The 17,692-nt window shown below is 34.0% G+C and overlaps 2 protein-coding genes across 8 annotated transcripts; both read left to right on the plus strand.

The window, feature by feature from the left end:
• Positions 1-532: 532 nt before the first annotated feature.
• On the plus strand, positions 533-7,664 carry LOC112747388 (probable starch synthase 4, chloroplastic/amyloplastic). Of its 6 annotated transcripts, none has more exons than XM_025795370.3 (20): positions 533-941; positions 1,143-1,178; positions 1,263-1,302; positions 1,432-1,495; positions 1,587-1,715; positions 1,897-2,101; positions 2,227-2,361; positions 2,530-2,634; positions 2,812-2,910; positions 3,358-3,487; positions 3,747-3,797; positions 4,042-4,152; positions 4,644-4,753; positions 4,893-5,061; positions 5,642-5,728; positions 6,086-6,157; positions 6,409-6,522; positions 6,786-6,847; positions 7,208-7,304; positions 7,406-7,664. In XM_025795370.3, exons 1-20 carry the CDS (start codon positions 844-846, stop codon positions 7,523-7,525), a joined length of 2,034 nt encoding a protein of 677 aa, XP_025651155.1. In that variant the 5' UTR covers positions 533-843; the 3' UTR covers positions 7,526-7,664. The 6 variants fall into 6 exon arrangements, with proteins under 6 accessions (XP_025651155.1, XP_025651156.1, XP_025651158.1 ...); XM_025795371.3 differs by having other exon boundaries at positions 1,432-1,471; XM_025795373.3 differs by having other exon boundaries at positions 575-941; positions 1,395-1,471.
• An 829-nt stretch (positions 7,665-8,493) lies between these two features.
• LOC112747389 (disease resistance protein RPS6-like) lies at positions 8,494-15,196 on the plus strand. Of its 2 annotated transcripts, XM_025795374.2 has the most exons (8): positions 8,517-9,132; positions 9,485-10,610; positions 10,782-11,066; positions 11,166-11,948; positions 12,135-12,738; positions 13,110-13,250; positions 13,517-13,654; positions 13,974-15,196. In XM_025795374.2, the coding sequence occupies exons 1-8, from the start codon at positions 8,645-8,647 to the stop codon at positions 14,960-14,962; spliced, it is 4,554 nt and encodes a 1,517-aa protein (XP_025651159.1). In that variant the 5' UTR covers positions 8,517-8,644; the 3' UTR covers positions 14,963-15,196. The 2 variants fall into 2 exon arrangements, with proteins under 2 accessions (XP_025651160.1, XP_025651159.1); XM_025795375.3 differs by lacking the exon at positions 13,110-13,250 and having other exon boundaries at positions 8,494-9,132.
• Positions 15,197-17,692: the final 2,496 nt, after the last annotated feature.

Consider the following 17,692-nt stretch of genomic DNA (forward strand, 5'->3'; position numbering starts at 1 on the left):
ATATATATATATATATATATATATATATATAAAAGTAATTTCTATCCATTGACAGCATATAAAATAAAATCACACTGTGAAGCGTCAATATTATTTTTAAGAGAATGAAAAATTATGGTGAAAAATTGTGTGAATGAATAATTATTTATTTTAGAATGTTTTGATATTTTTGTCGGTTGAAAGTGCAATATAAATTATAGAAATGAAATTCTTGTAACAAATTTTTATTTGGCAGTAAAATAAATAAAAGATATTATTTATTTTGTATTGGCAAATAGTTTCCACTAAATTTTATTATTTATGAAATAAAAAAAAATCGTCCCACCAAATTCATTAAAATAAAAAAGATGAATTTGTTTCCAACGAAGTCGTAAAACTAAAAATAAAAGTTAATTTGTTCCCAATTAATTGTACAATAGAATTTTTCTCCAATAATTTTTTAGAATCCCATGTTCCAAAGAATCACGTCTAGAATCTACTTTTTAATAACACAAAATTCTGTCATATAGAAATTTAAAAATATTAAATGACCAAGATTTTCTCCTATAAACCTTCCATTTAAGCTAACCTAATCAACTCTTATTTTTAATTTTTTTTCCCTCTTGGAATTTGTCATAACAAACTTTTAGGCAAAAATCAAGGCTTGAATTTTTGTTACGAAAATCCAATTTTTACGGCTGAGAAAATTCAGAGCTGATGACATGTGAATGTGATGATGCTTTGTCTTTGTCGTTTGTGGTGGTGACTTCAACGAGGCACACATTATACGCCATGATCAATTATATATCATGTTACTGCAAGGCCATTTTTCTATGAAATAGTGGATGTGAATCAGTGATTGTGATGATGGCAACACTCTTCAACGCAGCTCTTGGGATTCCTTCATCTCCTTGCTTCTCATTTTCAAAACAATCCACGCTTTCACCTCTCCGTTGTTTGAGGTAACTACTCACAGTTCATGCGTTGTTGTTACTTCTTGTACCATAATTCTTGTGTCTTTTAATGATAATCTTAGTGGGTTGTCTTCAAAATCCCACTTTGAAGCCTCATTGAGTACAAAGTTGTCATTTTTCTTGTTTTGCATTGATTGATTGATCATAATTGAAGCATTTCATCTCACAAGCCTGTGTGATTCTTCTTAGGAACAATCAGGATGTCAATGGCTTTCATGAACATAGGTAAGTGTTATCTCTCAACATTTGCTACTTTTCTCAACATAGGTGAGGGTTAGTTGGAATTAATTTTGGTGATCTGTGTTTTAGGTTAGAGATTGAGGGTGATAAAAATGTGGAGAAATCTAAGGTATGTTGCTGTAGTTCCAATTATGTTGCATTCTTCACATTCCTTTCAGTTTCTCCTTTTCTTATTTTGCAAGCGTTCCACTGCCTTGCTAGTCTTGATATTTCCCTTATCAATCAACAATCTTTATAGTCAATAACCGGTGATGACCATGCAAAGCCAGATTTTTCGGGTATGTTCGAAGAAGCTCAGCAGAGTTAGTTCCTTCACTAGCTAGTATACCTATCTGTGCTCCGTCCAAGTGTTTAACAACTTATAGCCATTTTGTTTATTCTTATGGCATGCAGACATACTATACCTGAACAAGGAGCGGCTCAAGGCCATAGACGAACTTAACAAAACAAAAAGAGAAAAACAGTCTCTACTCAGTATGGTAAAGAAATTAACAGTGGAAAAGATGGCTGGTGCTTGTAGAGGTGATTGCATCGTGGCATTTGCTTTTGTGGCTCATGCAATACATTTGGTCAATTGTTAATTCATTCATGTCATGTAACCATTTTCTGATGTCATGTCATCTTTCATATCTGTGCTAACTAAGTTATATTATGATTCTGATTTTAGCAATAATATATGTCTTGGTTGCATTTTGTAAACCAGATAACCAATCAGTCTGTTCGGATTTGCTGCTTCGGATAGACTCAATGGTCCTTAACAATGTGATTAGCCCCGGGGAAGCATCTGAATTAAGAAGATTGGTGATAAGCCACAAAGTGGGTGTATATGATGTTTTTAATGTTACTGCAAACAAAGGAGATTCTGAACTTCTTGGGGAACTTCGTCAGTTTTCATATGGAAGCAAAAAGTAAATCCTGCCATCATTTGGCAATTTTCTTCTTTCTTCTTTGATCCTCACAACAATTTTCTACAGTTTCCCTTTGTCAAAGATATTTTAAATCTGATTGATCTCTTTGTATCAACTTTATTCAGGAGTGGTTTTCATATTGTTCACATTTGCACAGAAATGGCACCTTTGGTCCCTAATAGATCTATAGCATCATATGTGACTGGAATATCCCGTGCACTTCAAAGAAAGGGGCATCTGGTTGAGGTTATAATGCCAAAGTAATGAAGAAATTTGTTCCTTTGATTTTCCTTTTTGCTTCTGTTACTTATTATTTATCCAAGTAATTGTAGCTTAATTCAGCATGAGGCTTTTGAAACTATTTTGTTGCATGTCCATTATTCTATTTATAACGCTGATGTTTTTGGCTATAACTGATGCCCTTGTAGGTATGCTTCTTTGAACCTAGATGAAGTGCAAGGTTTGCGTAAACTTACCATAGAGGCTTACTCATATTTTAATGGTCAATTACATGAGAACAGAATTTGGACTGGGTTAGTTTGACTTTCTTCGTATACTCAATTACCTTCTATTTCATATAAAGTAAATTTCATAATATTTATGGTTGGGGACAGAAGAGTTACTAAAAGATATTTGAATTGAAGTTTTACGCCGCGTTTCTTCTTTAGGAGATACTGTTTTTCCTTTCATCTATGTTCTCTGTGTGACAGTGTTGTTCATGGCATTGGAGTCACGTTGATTGAGCCATTGCGCTACTCATCGTTTTTCAGTCGTGAGATGATAAATGGCTATCCAGACGATTTCGAAAGGTGAGTGGCCTCACATGTTACTTTTCATCTATTAAAGTTGCAAGTAACATTATAGGAATCAATGTCAAATTTATGCAGAAGTTTTAAATAGTTAAGAAGTAAAAAATTGGAAGGATGATAGTTTGTTCAAATTTGATTTTTCTAATTTTTTAGTTTTGAAAATATATATTTTACATTGTGCCACCACTAGCATACAAATGGATAATTAAATCCGAAAGATCAAAATAATGGTAGGTGAATGGACTGAGGCCATTTAATATTTTTCCTTGTCAACATATTTTGCTTGTCACCATCTGAGAAAGAGATTGAATGGGCATAGCTAGTCTCTATTTGGTATTTTACTTTTTGGTTGAGAGAGGAAAGTGAAAATTATCAAAACAAAGAATTTTGTCCTCTCTAATTGTCAAGAATCATGGAATAGTATCTTATTGTTTCTTCGCTCTTCAGGTTCTCTTATTTTTCTCGCGCCTCACTGGATTATATAGTAAAATGTGGGAAGCAGCCTGATGTATTGCATCTGCATAACTGGGAGACTGCTATTGTTGGGCCTCTTTTCTGGGATATATTCGCTAATCAGGTTTCTGATTTTTAGTTAATTGTATCTTTTGAATATTTTCAACTGCGCCAAGAAAAGTATTTGGATAGTGATGAAACTTTTTTTCCCCTCAAGATTCAATAAAATTTTCACTTCAAGAACAGATCAGTTTTCTTGATTCTTGGAATATAACTCAAAAAATAAAAACTTAAGTCTTGAAAGCTGAAGATGGTTTTTTTTCTTGGGAACATCTTGAGATCATGCCATTTGACCCTAATGAGATTTCAATAATCTTTTTTAGGGACTTGAGAATACCAGAATTTTACTGACATGCCACGGCTTCAATTCACAGGCTAGTAGGTTATCTTAATCTTGACATTTCTTCCGTCTGAAATTTGCATTTAATTTGCAGGAAATTTACACACTATGATAATATATCCACCATGATGTCTTCTTACTTTCCATATTTCTATTGACTAGTGTAAAGTTGTTTTACATTGTCAATGCGAAGAAATTATTCTCTTTTGCTTATGGAGTTATGTTTTCTTTGGTACATGTCAATCTTATAGTTACTTGATGTACCATATATGTTATAGTGTACTGAGCAACCAGATAAATTGGCCTTATGTGGGCTTGATCCTGAAAGACTTAATCTTCCTGATCGTTTGCAAGACAACATCAACATGGAACGTGTCAATATTTTGAAGGTAAAGTTACTTAGTCTTCTCCTACTCTTGATCTTTTCAAACAATTGCAAGATTCTTATTGAAAAACTCATCAGGCTTTTCTTTTCTAGCTCTAGAATCAGATGAATCACTTTGATACCAAAAGTAGAAGGTGTACACATAAAGTTGTGCGTATAACATTCCTCCTTTTCCCATTTCACGAGGATTCATAAGAAGCCTAGAACTTTCTCTTCTACCTTAGTATTAAATTGTGAATTTAAAGAATCATTTTAGTTTGTATCTCATAGCAAGGCAGGGTCATTATTCTCTTGTAAGTGGGACAGAATAAATGCTTCTGCTTGCAGGTTAATTTATGCGTACAATCAACTTGTTTGCTAGATTAATACCCCGTCAAGTTGCGGTCATTAATTGTTGAATGATATCATATGATAAACCAAAAAACATTTTAGAAACTTGAAGCGTATATCCACTTTATGACTTGTCCATCACTGAGTATTCTGTCAAATTTGCAGGGGGGAGTCGTCTATTCGAATAGAGTTTTAATAATGTCATCTGTCCATCCGAAACACACAATGGTTCATAATCTGAGTCATGGTCTAGAACCTACTTTAAATATTCATTGGTAAGTATCTTGTTGTCACACTTCTCCTCTCTTGTATAATGATGAGGTGGGGATGTTCAGTATCCTTGCAAATCAGTATGAAATTGACAGTTATCTTAGCAGAGAGAACTGGTTGAAGGAAAGTTGTGTTTGGTTGCAGGGACAAGTTGGCCATTGCTCCCTATGGATTTGACAAATCAACATGGGATCCTTCATCAGACTCTTTTCTACCAGAAAATTTTAATGCTGAAAATATGAATGGAAAAGTTGTTTGCAAAGTTAGATTGCAGCAGCAGCTGGGGTTATCTGAACGTGCTTCTAATATTCTTGCAAGTGTCTTGCCCCTTGTTGCTTTTAACCCTTGCTTGTTTGTGTGCTATACCATATGCTAGCAGGGTTATACAAGACCTAGTTTCATGGAATACATCAAGCCATTTGTTTCATGCTAATTAAAGCTCAAACACACTGCAAATATTTAGTTTGTGGACAATGATATATTCTATGCTTTACTGTTAAAGTTGTATATGTGTTGATTTTTCACTGTTTAACACCTTGTGACATTGGCTCTTCACTAGGAATCGGAATTATGGAATTAACATTTCCATCAAATAGTAGGGCGGTTTGCCGCTTAGGTTAACTGCAAACAAGATCTACTTGTATGTAATTTGAAGAATTTGGAGATAAAATGGGAAAAATATGAAAATAGAATACAACTCATGCCTCTATTCACTCCCTAAGCCGTTTTTATGGAAATTTTCATAGATTTGTTTGTGACCAAATTAAGTTTAGGGTGGACTTATTTGAGTATTGTTTTCTTAATAGTAACTTTTATAATTAGCACATGCTGTATTAATAGATTTTGCACACATGGTTTTACTTGGCTTGTTTGTTCCAAATTTTCTTTCTCAGGTTGCATGCATTTTTCCGAAAGGAGCTGAACTTGATGTGCATAAAATGAAGGGCATCATCTTGCATGCTAGGCAGCAGAACATCCAGGTTGCTTCTTCTATAGAACATTAGAACTTGTACTTTCTCAGTAGTGGTGATAAGAGGAAGGTCATAACATAGCACACAATGCATATGAATTTTCTGTTGGCTCATCAAACAAACATAAGATTTATTGGTCAACATTTTTTTGGTCATAACATAGCACAGAATGCATATGAATTTTCTGTTGGCTCATCAAACAAACATAAGATTTATTGGTGGACATTTTTTTTTTCAATAATGAAATATACCACAAAGCAAAGAGGTTCTGTATGAAATGGTTCTGGCAATGGAAAATCCTTCTCCGGGAGGATTTACCATTGAGGATCAGTTTTTTGTTTATTGATATATTTCAATTCTGTGCAGTTTATATTCATGGGGACTAATGAAGGATCAGTGATGAACCAGACACTGGAAGGGCTTAAGAAGGAGATCAAGGTAGCTTCTAGATTACCCTCATTTTCTTGTGTGTATTTCTTGATTACCATGGCAAAGCACCGAATCTCGGTTCTCAGTCTAGCTCCCTTGTCAAATTGCTGGGGCATATCTTGAATGAAAATTTAAATGCCATTTATGTGGTGTTTTAATTTCCTTAATTTTGATATTACGTTGTCGAAATGCTCTATGAATAATATATTTATTATGTCACGCCATGCGATGTCTTCTATTAATTATTTGGTGATATGCAGGATAATAAAATTCGAATCGTGGTCAAATACGATGAAGCTCTGTTGCATTTAGTCTTTGCAGGATCTGACATCATCTTGTGCCAATCTTTTCTTGATCCTACTGATGAAATCCCAGTAAGAGCTTCTTCTCCTGTCATCCATTTAACTTTGATGACATACTACACATAAAGTATTTCTAGAAGGTTCTTATTGCAAGTTATTTTCCCTCTCGTGAATGTTTAGCATTTGATTGTTATGAATTTTACATATTTTGATGTAGCATTAAAAGCATAATCTAGGAAGAGAGTATAGTTTGAAGTGGAAATTTTCATGTATTGTTATTTGGTGAGTAATATGATAGCTCAATGATAGGATTTTCATATTTTGCATGTGTGAAGCTCAAAGCGTTAAGATATGGAGCAGCTCCAATAACACATCTTTGTGAAGCTACTATAAACAGGTAATCATTGTCCCATAATAGTAATTTCGAAAAATCTATCGCGATCGCTTTTTGTACCTTCTTAGATCAATGTATTTCGATTTAATTATATCCAATACATTAATCTAAAGATTTACAGAAAAAGAATGACAGTAATAGATAAAAGTAAAGTACGTAAAAACTCAGGTGCAGTCGATTTTACGTGAAGTTGATAGCTGAGAGTCGTTAGATAAAAATTTAGTCAAATCAGTCAAATCATCTAGCGGCTCTCAATTATCAACTTCACGTGTAATTGACTGCACCTGAGTTTTCACCTTTTTTGTATATATATTTTGTGATACTTGCATAATTTATTTATACAAGAGCTATACTTTTTGATAGGAACTTCATTCACCATGACCAAGAGGCCACTAAGTATTCACAGTTAATCAACTCAACCTTTGGAAACATGTCTCTTAACCTTGCCGTTGATGAAATTGTATGTAGTTTCTCATCATCATTTTATCTTTCCAAGTTTATGTTGTATAGTTAAATATTAAAGAACACTGATCAATTGTTTTCACTTTCATGTGTCCATAGAGGAATAACCCATCAAAGTGGAGACAAAGAATGATAGAAGCAATGACACAAGACTTTTCATGGGATGGTGAATGCTATGATGCTCATGTTGAAGCATACTCAGCTATTAAGAACTTGTGAACTAGGTCTCATATTTATGTAATTTTTTTATTTTATTTTATTTTTGGTGTTTATTTTTCATCAAGTTACAATGATTGAAAATAAGAAATATTGATATATTCTTTTTAAAAATTAATAAAGATATGTGTGTTAAAGTTTATAGTCATGTATTAAAAACAATCATTTACGTTTGAAATTGTTATAATTAATCATAAATTTGTTATAAATGATATCATAGAACTTGCAAAGCAATATTAACTTGATCTCAAGATATATTTTCTTTATTTTTTTTATTTATTATTTTTTTGTATAAGTGAGTTATCACTTTCCATTATGATTTTTGGATCGATGAAAAATAATCTCTATTTTACTTACGCTTTATTGATAACACATTTTAATCTAAGTAGCTTTCAAGAAAAGGAAAAATATATATGCCAACGGCTTAAAACTTGAAGTTTATTAGTATGATTATCATATGATATAAATAAAAAACAAATTAATTTTCTCTTCAGTGCATTCATTTGATGGTCAACTCAACCATGTTAGAAAACACATAGCGAAACTTTTTGGTAATACTAATACTAGTTACCTAGTAACTACCAACAATCTGTAACCTTTACGTGATGTAAAAGATAAGACATTAATTATTGGTTTAAGTTAGCGGCATCTATTTTCAACCAAAAAAAAAAAAAGATAGAGGACACTTTTTAATTTAGATGTGGGAAGGAAAATATGTAGAATCTAGATATGAAGTATATAGGTACTTTACACAATTGTATGATTAGGAGCACAAATTAAATCGTTCGATTTTTAAGTACACAAATCATTTTTTTTAATTTTTTAGATGCAAATCGAAGGATTCCATTACTTTCACTAAAATTTAAATTTTCTCTTTTACATTAATCAGACTGTCTAATTAGTAAGCATAATTTTTTTATTAGTAAGCATAATTTTTTTATGAAGAAATCAGATGATCTAATTTCTAACTCACTGTTTAAAAAAAAGTTATTTCCACATCTATCTCTAACACCCATATGCTTCTCATATCAAAAAAAATGAGCGGATAGAGAAAGTGGAGTTTATTTGCAAGATTAAACCTTTGCTTGTAGTTGGTGTTTGTAGCGAGCTAAATGTAATATCATGGCATGTGTAGCGTCAGCAACCACCTCCTCCTCCTACTTTCCTTTCACCTATGATGCTTTTCTCAGCTTCAGAGGTGAGGATACCCGTTCTGGCTTCACTGGCTATCTCTATTACTCTCTCACAAATAGGGGAATCAAGACTTTCATTGATGATGAGGAGCTTGGGAGAGGGAAGGAGATCGCATCCTCACTTTTCACTGCAATCCAACAGTCCAGGGCCGCAATCGTTGTGCTCTCTAAGTATTATGCTTCTTCTTCATTTTGTTTGGATGAACTTGTCAAGATTCTTGACTGTGTTAAGGGAAAGGGCAGGTTGATTATTCCTGTTTTCTATGACGTGGATCCTTCTGATGTGCGGAAGCAGACAGGGACTTATGGAGAAGCATTGGCTGTGCATGAGAACAAGTTCAAGTTCGAGAGGCTTAAGAGATGGAAAATTGCTTTGGAGAAAATAGCAGACTTGTCTGGTTATCATTTCAAACACGGGTACCCTCCTTCTTAAATTATTTTCTTTACTTCTCTGCTATCCTTTTTAAGAGAGCTCCAAGAAACAAGATCAGCATATAAAATAAAATTCCTAATTCAAAACAAACTATGTATGAATCCTGGGAAAAGGATTGCAAAAGGGTCTATTTTTTAAAGATGATGGGCTATTACTAATAACATGAGGATAAAACAAAACTAATGATACTTGGAGAACAATCTATATATGAATCTAATTAACAACTAAATTTATATCGTAACAAAAAAAATGATATCCTTAATTACTTTATCATAAACATGGTCATATTGCATTAGTGTATGTATGACTTCACACACAACTATTCTTATTGGGCAGGGATGGATATGAGCACAAGTTTGTTGCCAAGATTGTTGGACATGTATCAATAGAGATTAAACGTGCTACTTTACCTATTGTAGATCACCCAGTTGGATTGGATTCCCAAGTGGAAAATGTAATTTCTCTTTTGAATGTTGGGTCTAGTGATGGAGTTTGCGTGCTCGGGATTCATGGAATTGGTGGAATAGGTAAAACAACACTTGCTGTGGCAGTGTATAATTGGCTTGTCAATCATTTTGCAGTTTTATGTTTTGAAAATATATGTTTCCATGAAAATACAAGAGAGAATTCAAATAAATATGGATTAAAACATCTGCAGAAGACCCTTCTGTTTGAACTAGTTGGAGAAAATAAAGTTACATTGATGAGTGTTAGAGAAGGAATATCAATGTTAAAGCAAAAACTCCAACGAAAGAAAATTATTTTGATTCTAGATGACATTGACCAACAAGAGCAATTAGATGCTCTAGCTGGAAATCTTGATTGGTTTAGTCCTGGTAGTAGAGTTATCATCACAACTCGGGACACGAGTTTGCTATCAAGGTATGAGGACAGAATAACATATGAGTTAGATAAGTTGAATGATAAAGATTCTCTAGAATTGATCAGTTTCAAAGCTTTAAAAACTAACAAAGTTGATCGAAGTTACTTAGACATCTTGAGCAGTGTGGTAACTTATGCTTCTGGCCTACCATTGACTTTGGAAGTTATGGGATCCAACTTTCTGGGCAAAAGTATAGAACAGTGGAAGTCTGCATTAGATCAATATAGAAAAATTCCCAATAAAAAGATACAAAATGTGCTTAAGGTAAGCTTTGATGGATTGGAGGAATTTGAGAAGGAAATTTTTCTTGATATTGCTTGTTGTTTCAAAGAATGTGAATTGACAGATGTCAAAAGGATACTTTGTGCTCATCATAATGTCGACTCCTTGGAATATGGACTTAAAGTGTTGGTTGAAAAATCACTAATAAAAATGGATGCATATCGTGGAATAATCTTGCATGCCCTCATTCAAGACATGGGTAGAGAAATTGTGCGTCAAGAATCACCAAAAAAGCCTGGGAAGCGTAGTCGATTATGGCTCCTTGAAGATATAGTTCAAGTTTTTGAAATGAATATGGTAAGATAAGTATGAATGGTTTAGTTAAGTGCTCTTATTATCCTTGAAAATTTTCAGCTCTCTGACTTCTTTGGATAGAATTAGTAGATATTATATTTTTCTAAATGTGTGTAATAAAGTCCTGAAACATATATAATTTATACACGTAATGATGTTGTTTTGTGTTAACAGGGATCTGACAAAATTGAAATGATACATATGGATTTTCCCAAGTTTGAAAAAGTAATAAGATGGGATGGAGAGGCTTTCAAGAAAATGAGAAATCTCAAAACACTGTTTATTAGACATACTTATTTTTCCCAAGGTCCCAAGTATCTTCCAAATTGTTTAAGAGTGTTGAATTGGGAGGAATATCCTTCACCTTGTTTACCACTTGATTTTCATCCGGAGGGACTTGTCATATTCCAATTATCCGGCAAGAGTATACAGTCAGTTAGGTTTCTTGAAAAGCAAAAGGCTAGTCTAAAATTCTTTCATCCAAAACCTTTACATATGACAATAAAAATCTTTTAAGGTTTTTCATCATTTGACATCCTTTTTTTTTTTTTGTTGCAGTACATGAGCTTGACGGTCATAAATCTTGATCATTCTAATGTAGAAGAGATACCTGATATATCCGGGGTCCCAAATTTAGTAAACCTATCATTGAATATGTGCTTGAAGTTAATTAAAATTCACGAATCAATTGTATTCTTAGATAGACTTAGCGTATTGAGTGCTCAAGGTTGCAGGAGGCTTAAGAGATTTCCATCTATCAAGTTGACCAATCTTGTACATCTCTGTCTTTCAGGGTGCTCTAGTCTTGAACATTTTCCAAAAATGTTAGGAAAATTAAAGAATATACTAACAATTTATTCGGATGGTACTCTGATAAAAGAATTGCCATCTGCTATTAAAAGGTTTTGTTTGATTAGCCATTCAAGTATGATAAAACATGGAGCAAGTTCCCCACCAGCACTAAGTTCCCCAATTGTCATGTCTCCAGATGAAGAGAAAGTGACTTCTGAGAGGTCTGAAGTAGATGTTGAAGAAGAACAAGGGAGTCCAATGGCACCTTTGGAGGCAAAACATTCTGCCTGCAAACTACCAGATTTGCTCCATGAATCTTTTACAACTTATCTTACCTGGTTTCGCAATGTGGAAGATTTAGACCTGTCAGAGCATAATTTCACTGTTCTTGATGAAAGCCTCAAAGAACTTTGCTCCTTGAGGTCACTTAGTTTGAATGGCTGCAGAGAACTTCGAGAAATTAAAGGGATTCCACCAAACATAAAGTATTTCTCTGCAAGAAACTGCATATCCTTGACTTACGCCAGCAAAAACATGTTACTTAACAAGGTTCCTCTATCCTTATGTATTGGACTTGATCATTTAAAATTGATATTCTTAATATTATCTCCAGTTTCAAATAACTATCTATTGTACAGACTAGTAATTCTAGTAATCAATTTGTTTCAAATGAAAACTTCTTTGGAACCAAAGCAGTACATATTGTTAAAAGTATGAAATGTATTTGACCAACAGGAATTGCATGAGGATGGAGCCAAGGATTTTGTTCTTCCAAGTAGTAGCATCCCAAATTGGGTGGAGCATAGTAGCAACAATGATTCAATTTCTTTCTGGTTTCGCAACAAGCTTCCTGAAATCTCTTTATGTGTTCTTGTTGGACCTGCGGTTGATTTTTCGTGTACACACATTTGTCCGGAGTTTATCATCAACAGCAGCAGAGGTCAAGCGGAACATCTTGAATCAGTGGAGACATCCAATCAATTAGTGGATCATATATTTATTACTGATCCAAAATTGATGAAATCCAAAGTGAATGAAGTGATTTTAGAAAATGAATGGAATCATGTTGTGTGTAAAATTAAGTCTTGTGGCCAAAGGGGACTAGCTATCAAGAAACTTGGAATCTATTTTCACAAAGATAGAAGTAGCATGGAGAATATTCAATTTATTGATCCTCTGTTGCATAAAGAAGAGTTGATCATGGGAAATTTTCAGGTAAATATGCAACAACAGAAGTATATGGCATCACATGAAAGGAGGCTTTCATTGGATCTTCCTTTAGGAATGAGTTTTTCATTGAATGATCATGTGAGTAGGGAACCAAATTCCAGTGTGCAAGGTAATTTACATTGATGCCATTTCATTTATGAGTTCATTTTCATTTTCATGGGTCCACCTAAGATTACTCTTTTTAAATGGTTATTTGTGAGTTCCGTGTAAATCCATAAAACTTGGAATAGTTATACTTCTTATCAAGTAGTAGCTTATTTCTTACTAGGTAGAGAAAATTCAAAGTAACATCTAATTTGGAACCAAAAAATAGTAATTTGTAAAGATAAGCTAAGGTTATATATGTAGTAATTAATTACCTTTTTTGCTTGACCGGCATAGGCAAGGTGCTTGATCAATTTTGTCATTTTCTTACTCAACCAGGTTTATTCTGCTTGTAGCACATATAAACTGTGACTATTCATGTGCTTTGCATTATAGGCCCATGTGTTGATGATTTATGTACACTAAGGTTGGGCTTAGACTACATTGACCTGCCTTGTCATGCATCTTCAGAAAGGGATTATGGTTCAGATTCAACATTGTTAAGCTTAGCAAGTAATGATACTTCTAATGATGGGGGTAAACAATTGAAGTTTTTATTTTAAACATTCAAAAACAAGACATCTCAATCCCTTTCTATCTTTTGCTCTTTTTCTGGTCTTGATTGTGTGCTCATGTGTTGGCAGCCTTTTTTATTTTTAAGATGTTCATATAACTAATTTCTAATAAAGAGATTTGTAAAGAGAGAAAGTGAAGAGTTAATTGACTCTTGATTATTCTTCCTAAACTTTGTCTTACATGTAGTTTATATATTTGGGCATTTCATAAAGCTTGAATCCCTGCAGAAAGTAATGATGATTTATGGATGTATAGCAAGGAGTTATCCCTGCGTCAATGTTGGCAAGAACCTTTGGACTCTCACCTGAGATCAAATTTAATGCAATTAACATCCACAAGCTACAACATTAGAGATGAAGAGACAGGTTTCTTTCCTTTGACTTATACATAATTTCTGTTCTTCACTTGGCAAAAGTTGGTTTGCGCTTTACACTCCTCAACTATGACTATATTTTCTTTCCTGCTGCCCATGTCTTAATTGAAAAAGAAAAAAAAAAAACTGTATTAAGAAGTTGGTAAGAGTTGACAAGCTCCTATTACTCTGATTGATAATGTCATTCATCAAACAAGTATATAAACTTCTAACTCTTAATGAGTAAAATATTCTATTTAAATGCATTGAATTTTTTAAAATAAACTATTTGACTTCGCTTTACCTTTTTCATCTTGTATATTGTGTATTAGCCCAAGCAGTGCTGGATCACCCTGCTAATATACTGGCAGAATATTCTCAATCCCCATTTTTGGCTGAGACACAAAACCTTCAAGCTCCATTATTTCCCTCTTCATTAAGTGGAATGGCTATTAGAGAAGAATTTCATCACAAAACATGTTGCACTGTGTTGCCAACGACGACAGATGAATCTTTTGGGAATCAAGTTGATGTGAGCCAAGATGATGATGCTGATGATCTAGAAATGGAAGGATTCTATGCTTCTCTTGATGCTGAGACCAATGTTATTTCATTTTCTCCAAATGAAGAGACCATGGAAGCACTGAAAATAGCACTAGACTTCATCACCAATAATAATGATGCTTCAGTGTTCTTGGATGCTCAACATTGCTGCATCATGAAAACCAGCTTAGATTATCTCTCCAGTTTGTCTGCTAATGATGGTTTATCAGGTGCCATGAGAGCATTGATATCTGAAGCTTCAACTGTGTTTGCACATTGTAGTAGTAGCTACATTGAAGCAAATATGAAAGTTGAGTCCACTGCTTCAGAGCTGTTGAGGGCTGATAACTTAAAATCTGACCTTGAAAATAACAAGAATCAGTTCAATGATACGGTGGCGTCAGAAAAAGAACTGCGGCAAAAGTTGGCACGTTTGGAGGAAATGAAAGAGGAGCTAGAAAAGCAAATCAGAACTACTAATGCTAACATCATGGCTTCTCGAAAAGAACAGAACAAGACTCGAAAGAGAAAGAGAGATGTCTATGTGGAAGGAAAGGCACTCAAAGCTCAAATGGATGTGATGAAGGAGAAAGTACCACGTTTGCAACATGAGCATGACTTGGCAAAGGAAAACCAGGAAAAAATCAAAGCTGAATGGTCAGAGTTTGGAGAAAAATTTAAAAAGATTGTTGTAAAGTCAGCTGTACAAGATTACCAAGAGGAGTTTGGTTTTGTCCTTAAGCAACAAGTGCATGACAAAAATTTTAATTTCTATTAAGTCCACTACATCATATGTTTTCCTTTCAGATAGTGTCAAGCCTGTAGGATAATAATTTCACAATCCTTGCTGACTGCTGCATGAATCACAGATTGTTGTCTTCTTTGGAGACTATCTAAATCAGTGCATTGAATCTCAGAAATTAAGGATATTCTGCTATAGAGAACAATGTAATTACCATATAGAGGTTGCTCTTCACATAAAATAATGCAAGTTTTGTTTTGTTGGTTGAAATCGATCATTATTTAATTTGTTATGTATAGTAGGAGAATAATGTCGAGTTAATAGTAAGAAATCATCATTCTCATCATTGTAAAATCTTATAAAACAGCTGCACTAACTGCACTGCACCTCTGCTGCATTGACTTACAATTGTCAACCAACTCAACACCTTGTTTAACCAACTTGCCAACAGTAGAAACTGCCATTTTGTTGCTTCAAGGCTTCCCTTCCCGCTAGGGAGATTATGGAAACTAATTATAACGTTACCAAAGGCATATTTTAGTGCAAAATCTTAGTATTGTCTGTAGGGCAATAACTTGTTTATTAAGCTTAGCAAGATGGAAGTTTTTATTGTGTGACAACCCTGTATAGGAAAACTCATTACATTAATGGATGGAAAGATAAGCACTGATAGGAGCAAAGAGAAAATATAAGCAAACAAAACAAAACTGCATAGAAACTCACCCTTCAAATGAGAGGGCATATGAATCTGTATATCATTTCTCTGTAATCTCTATAGCATGTCTGTGTCGTATAATTTGTTAATCAACAATTAAATAAATCTTCTATGTTACCCTGTGGATTTGTAACTCCATGGGAATGCATTAACAGTAATTTCTGTCGCTTAGGAAGGTATACATCTAGTTAAAAATTAGATCTTCTAAGAACCTATAAGATGTACAATTCATCAATCAAAAGATTCTTCAAGAACTAGAATAACACTCGCGCGATGCGCGGGACGGTAAATTATATAATAATATGTTTTATAGAATTAAATTAAATATATGTAAATTAAAGTTAAATTTAAAAGGTGTTTTATTTAAAATATTTATACTACAAGAGATTTGGATATTAGAATTGTACAAAGTAATATTTTTATTTGGTGGTTTAATTTTTACATTTGATTTTGTTGATGGACTTAGTCTTCTTATGTAGTGCTCGTCCTCCTTTTTCTTTATTGGTTGTTATTAGAATTGTTGTTTTCTTCTTTCTGTCATAGATTCTTGTGAAGACATATTCTTTATGAATTGTTGAGTTGTATGCACTTTCTATTGTGTTGTTTGTTCCATCTTTGCATGCAGGGATGGACCCAAGCACAGCAATGAGGGGGCACTTGCCCCCACGGTGTTATTAATTTTTGTTTTAAAAATATAGTTATATATAATATGCCCCCACTTTAAATTTTAAATGACCCCACTACAAATAAAATAAATTCAATTAGCTAAAGTTTTAAATTTATTTTTTTATTTTTCTATCATTTTGATTATTATTTAACCTAATCAAATTTAATTATTGTACCGTTACTTCTTTATTCTCTTAAACCCTTTTCTTATTTTTATATTTTCAACTTTCTTTTTTTATTCCTTATTTAGTGGTCATCTTCTTTTCATCAAAAAATAAATTTTAAATTCTCCAATTTTTATATAGCTCTTTGTTACGGTGGGTAACCGGAGATTAATAGAATAGATGACGTTGGTTGGCCCAATCGCCCGCGGATGGTAGTCTCCGAGCTGGTTCGCACGCTGGAGCCTCCTTCCGACTTGTGTGCGTGAGTGAATAGGGGTGGTACCTGCAAAGACACTCCGATGCCTAAGTCAGCATGGGGTTAAGCAGGTTTAGAATGTATTGGACCTTTTCATACCTGAGGGGTGTCAGTGTATTTATAGTGGTGAGCCAATAACTACCGTTGGAGTAGTGCCGTATCTTTTGGGTGTTAACCATCCCTCTATCTTATGGAGTCTAAGATATGGCTTGATGAAGCGGTTAGAGAGATTTTAGGGGCGGTTACTCATTCAAATGAGTGTTTATCCGCCAGCTAACCTCATGTCCGACTTCTTCGAAGTAAGTCGTAGTCAACACCGACTTCTTATATGAAGGTCGGTGCTTAGCTAGGCTTAATTCTTCGGATTAAGCCTTTCTATTTGGACCTGGGCCTTTATCATTGGGCCAGGATATGAACAGTGCCCCTACTTGAGCCCAAGATCTCTTTAGGGGTTTGGGTTTAAGTATTCAACTCGGATTCGTAGCCGACTTTCTTGGAGGAAACACGGGTTTTTAAACCGACGTGATTTTCGCGACCTTTTGTTTCTGACAGTTACGTCTATTTAAGCGTCGTGTCCGTTAGGGATGCATTTAGGGATTGATGGCTTTGATAACGGTGCACTCTCATTAATGACTGCTCCGTTTTTACCATTATGCCCCTTAGCATGTTTATAAATACTTTTCCTCTCTTTCATTTTTCCGTTTCTGCAATCTTTCAAACTTCTTCTTTCTTTGTGCTGCATTTATTTGTACTGTGTTCTCGTGCTTCGGAGACTTCTGCTTCTTCCAACCTTCATTTTCAGAAAGCGGTTAGCTTCTTTTTCCTTCTTCGCACTTTTTGTATGACTTTACTTTGTAGAGAAATAGGTTTGTGGACTTTTGCTTGGTTCTTTTTTCTCCTCTCTAGAGACCTTTGTTTTTTATTTTTTCTTTTCTTTTTCCCTTTGTAGGTTTCTTCATTTTTCC

Source organism: Arachis hypogaea, chromosome 15 (genome assembly GCF_003086295.3).
Source record: "Arachis hypogaea cultivar Tifrunner chromosome 15, arahy.Tifrunner.gnm2.J5K5, whole genome shotgun sequence".
In the NCBI taxonomy this organism is placed as follows: domain Eukaryota; kingdom Viridiplantae; phylum Streptophyta; class Magnoliopsida; order Fabales; family Fabaceae; genus Arachis; species Arachis hypogaea.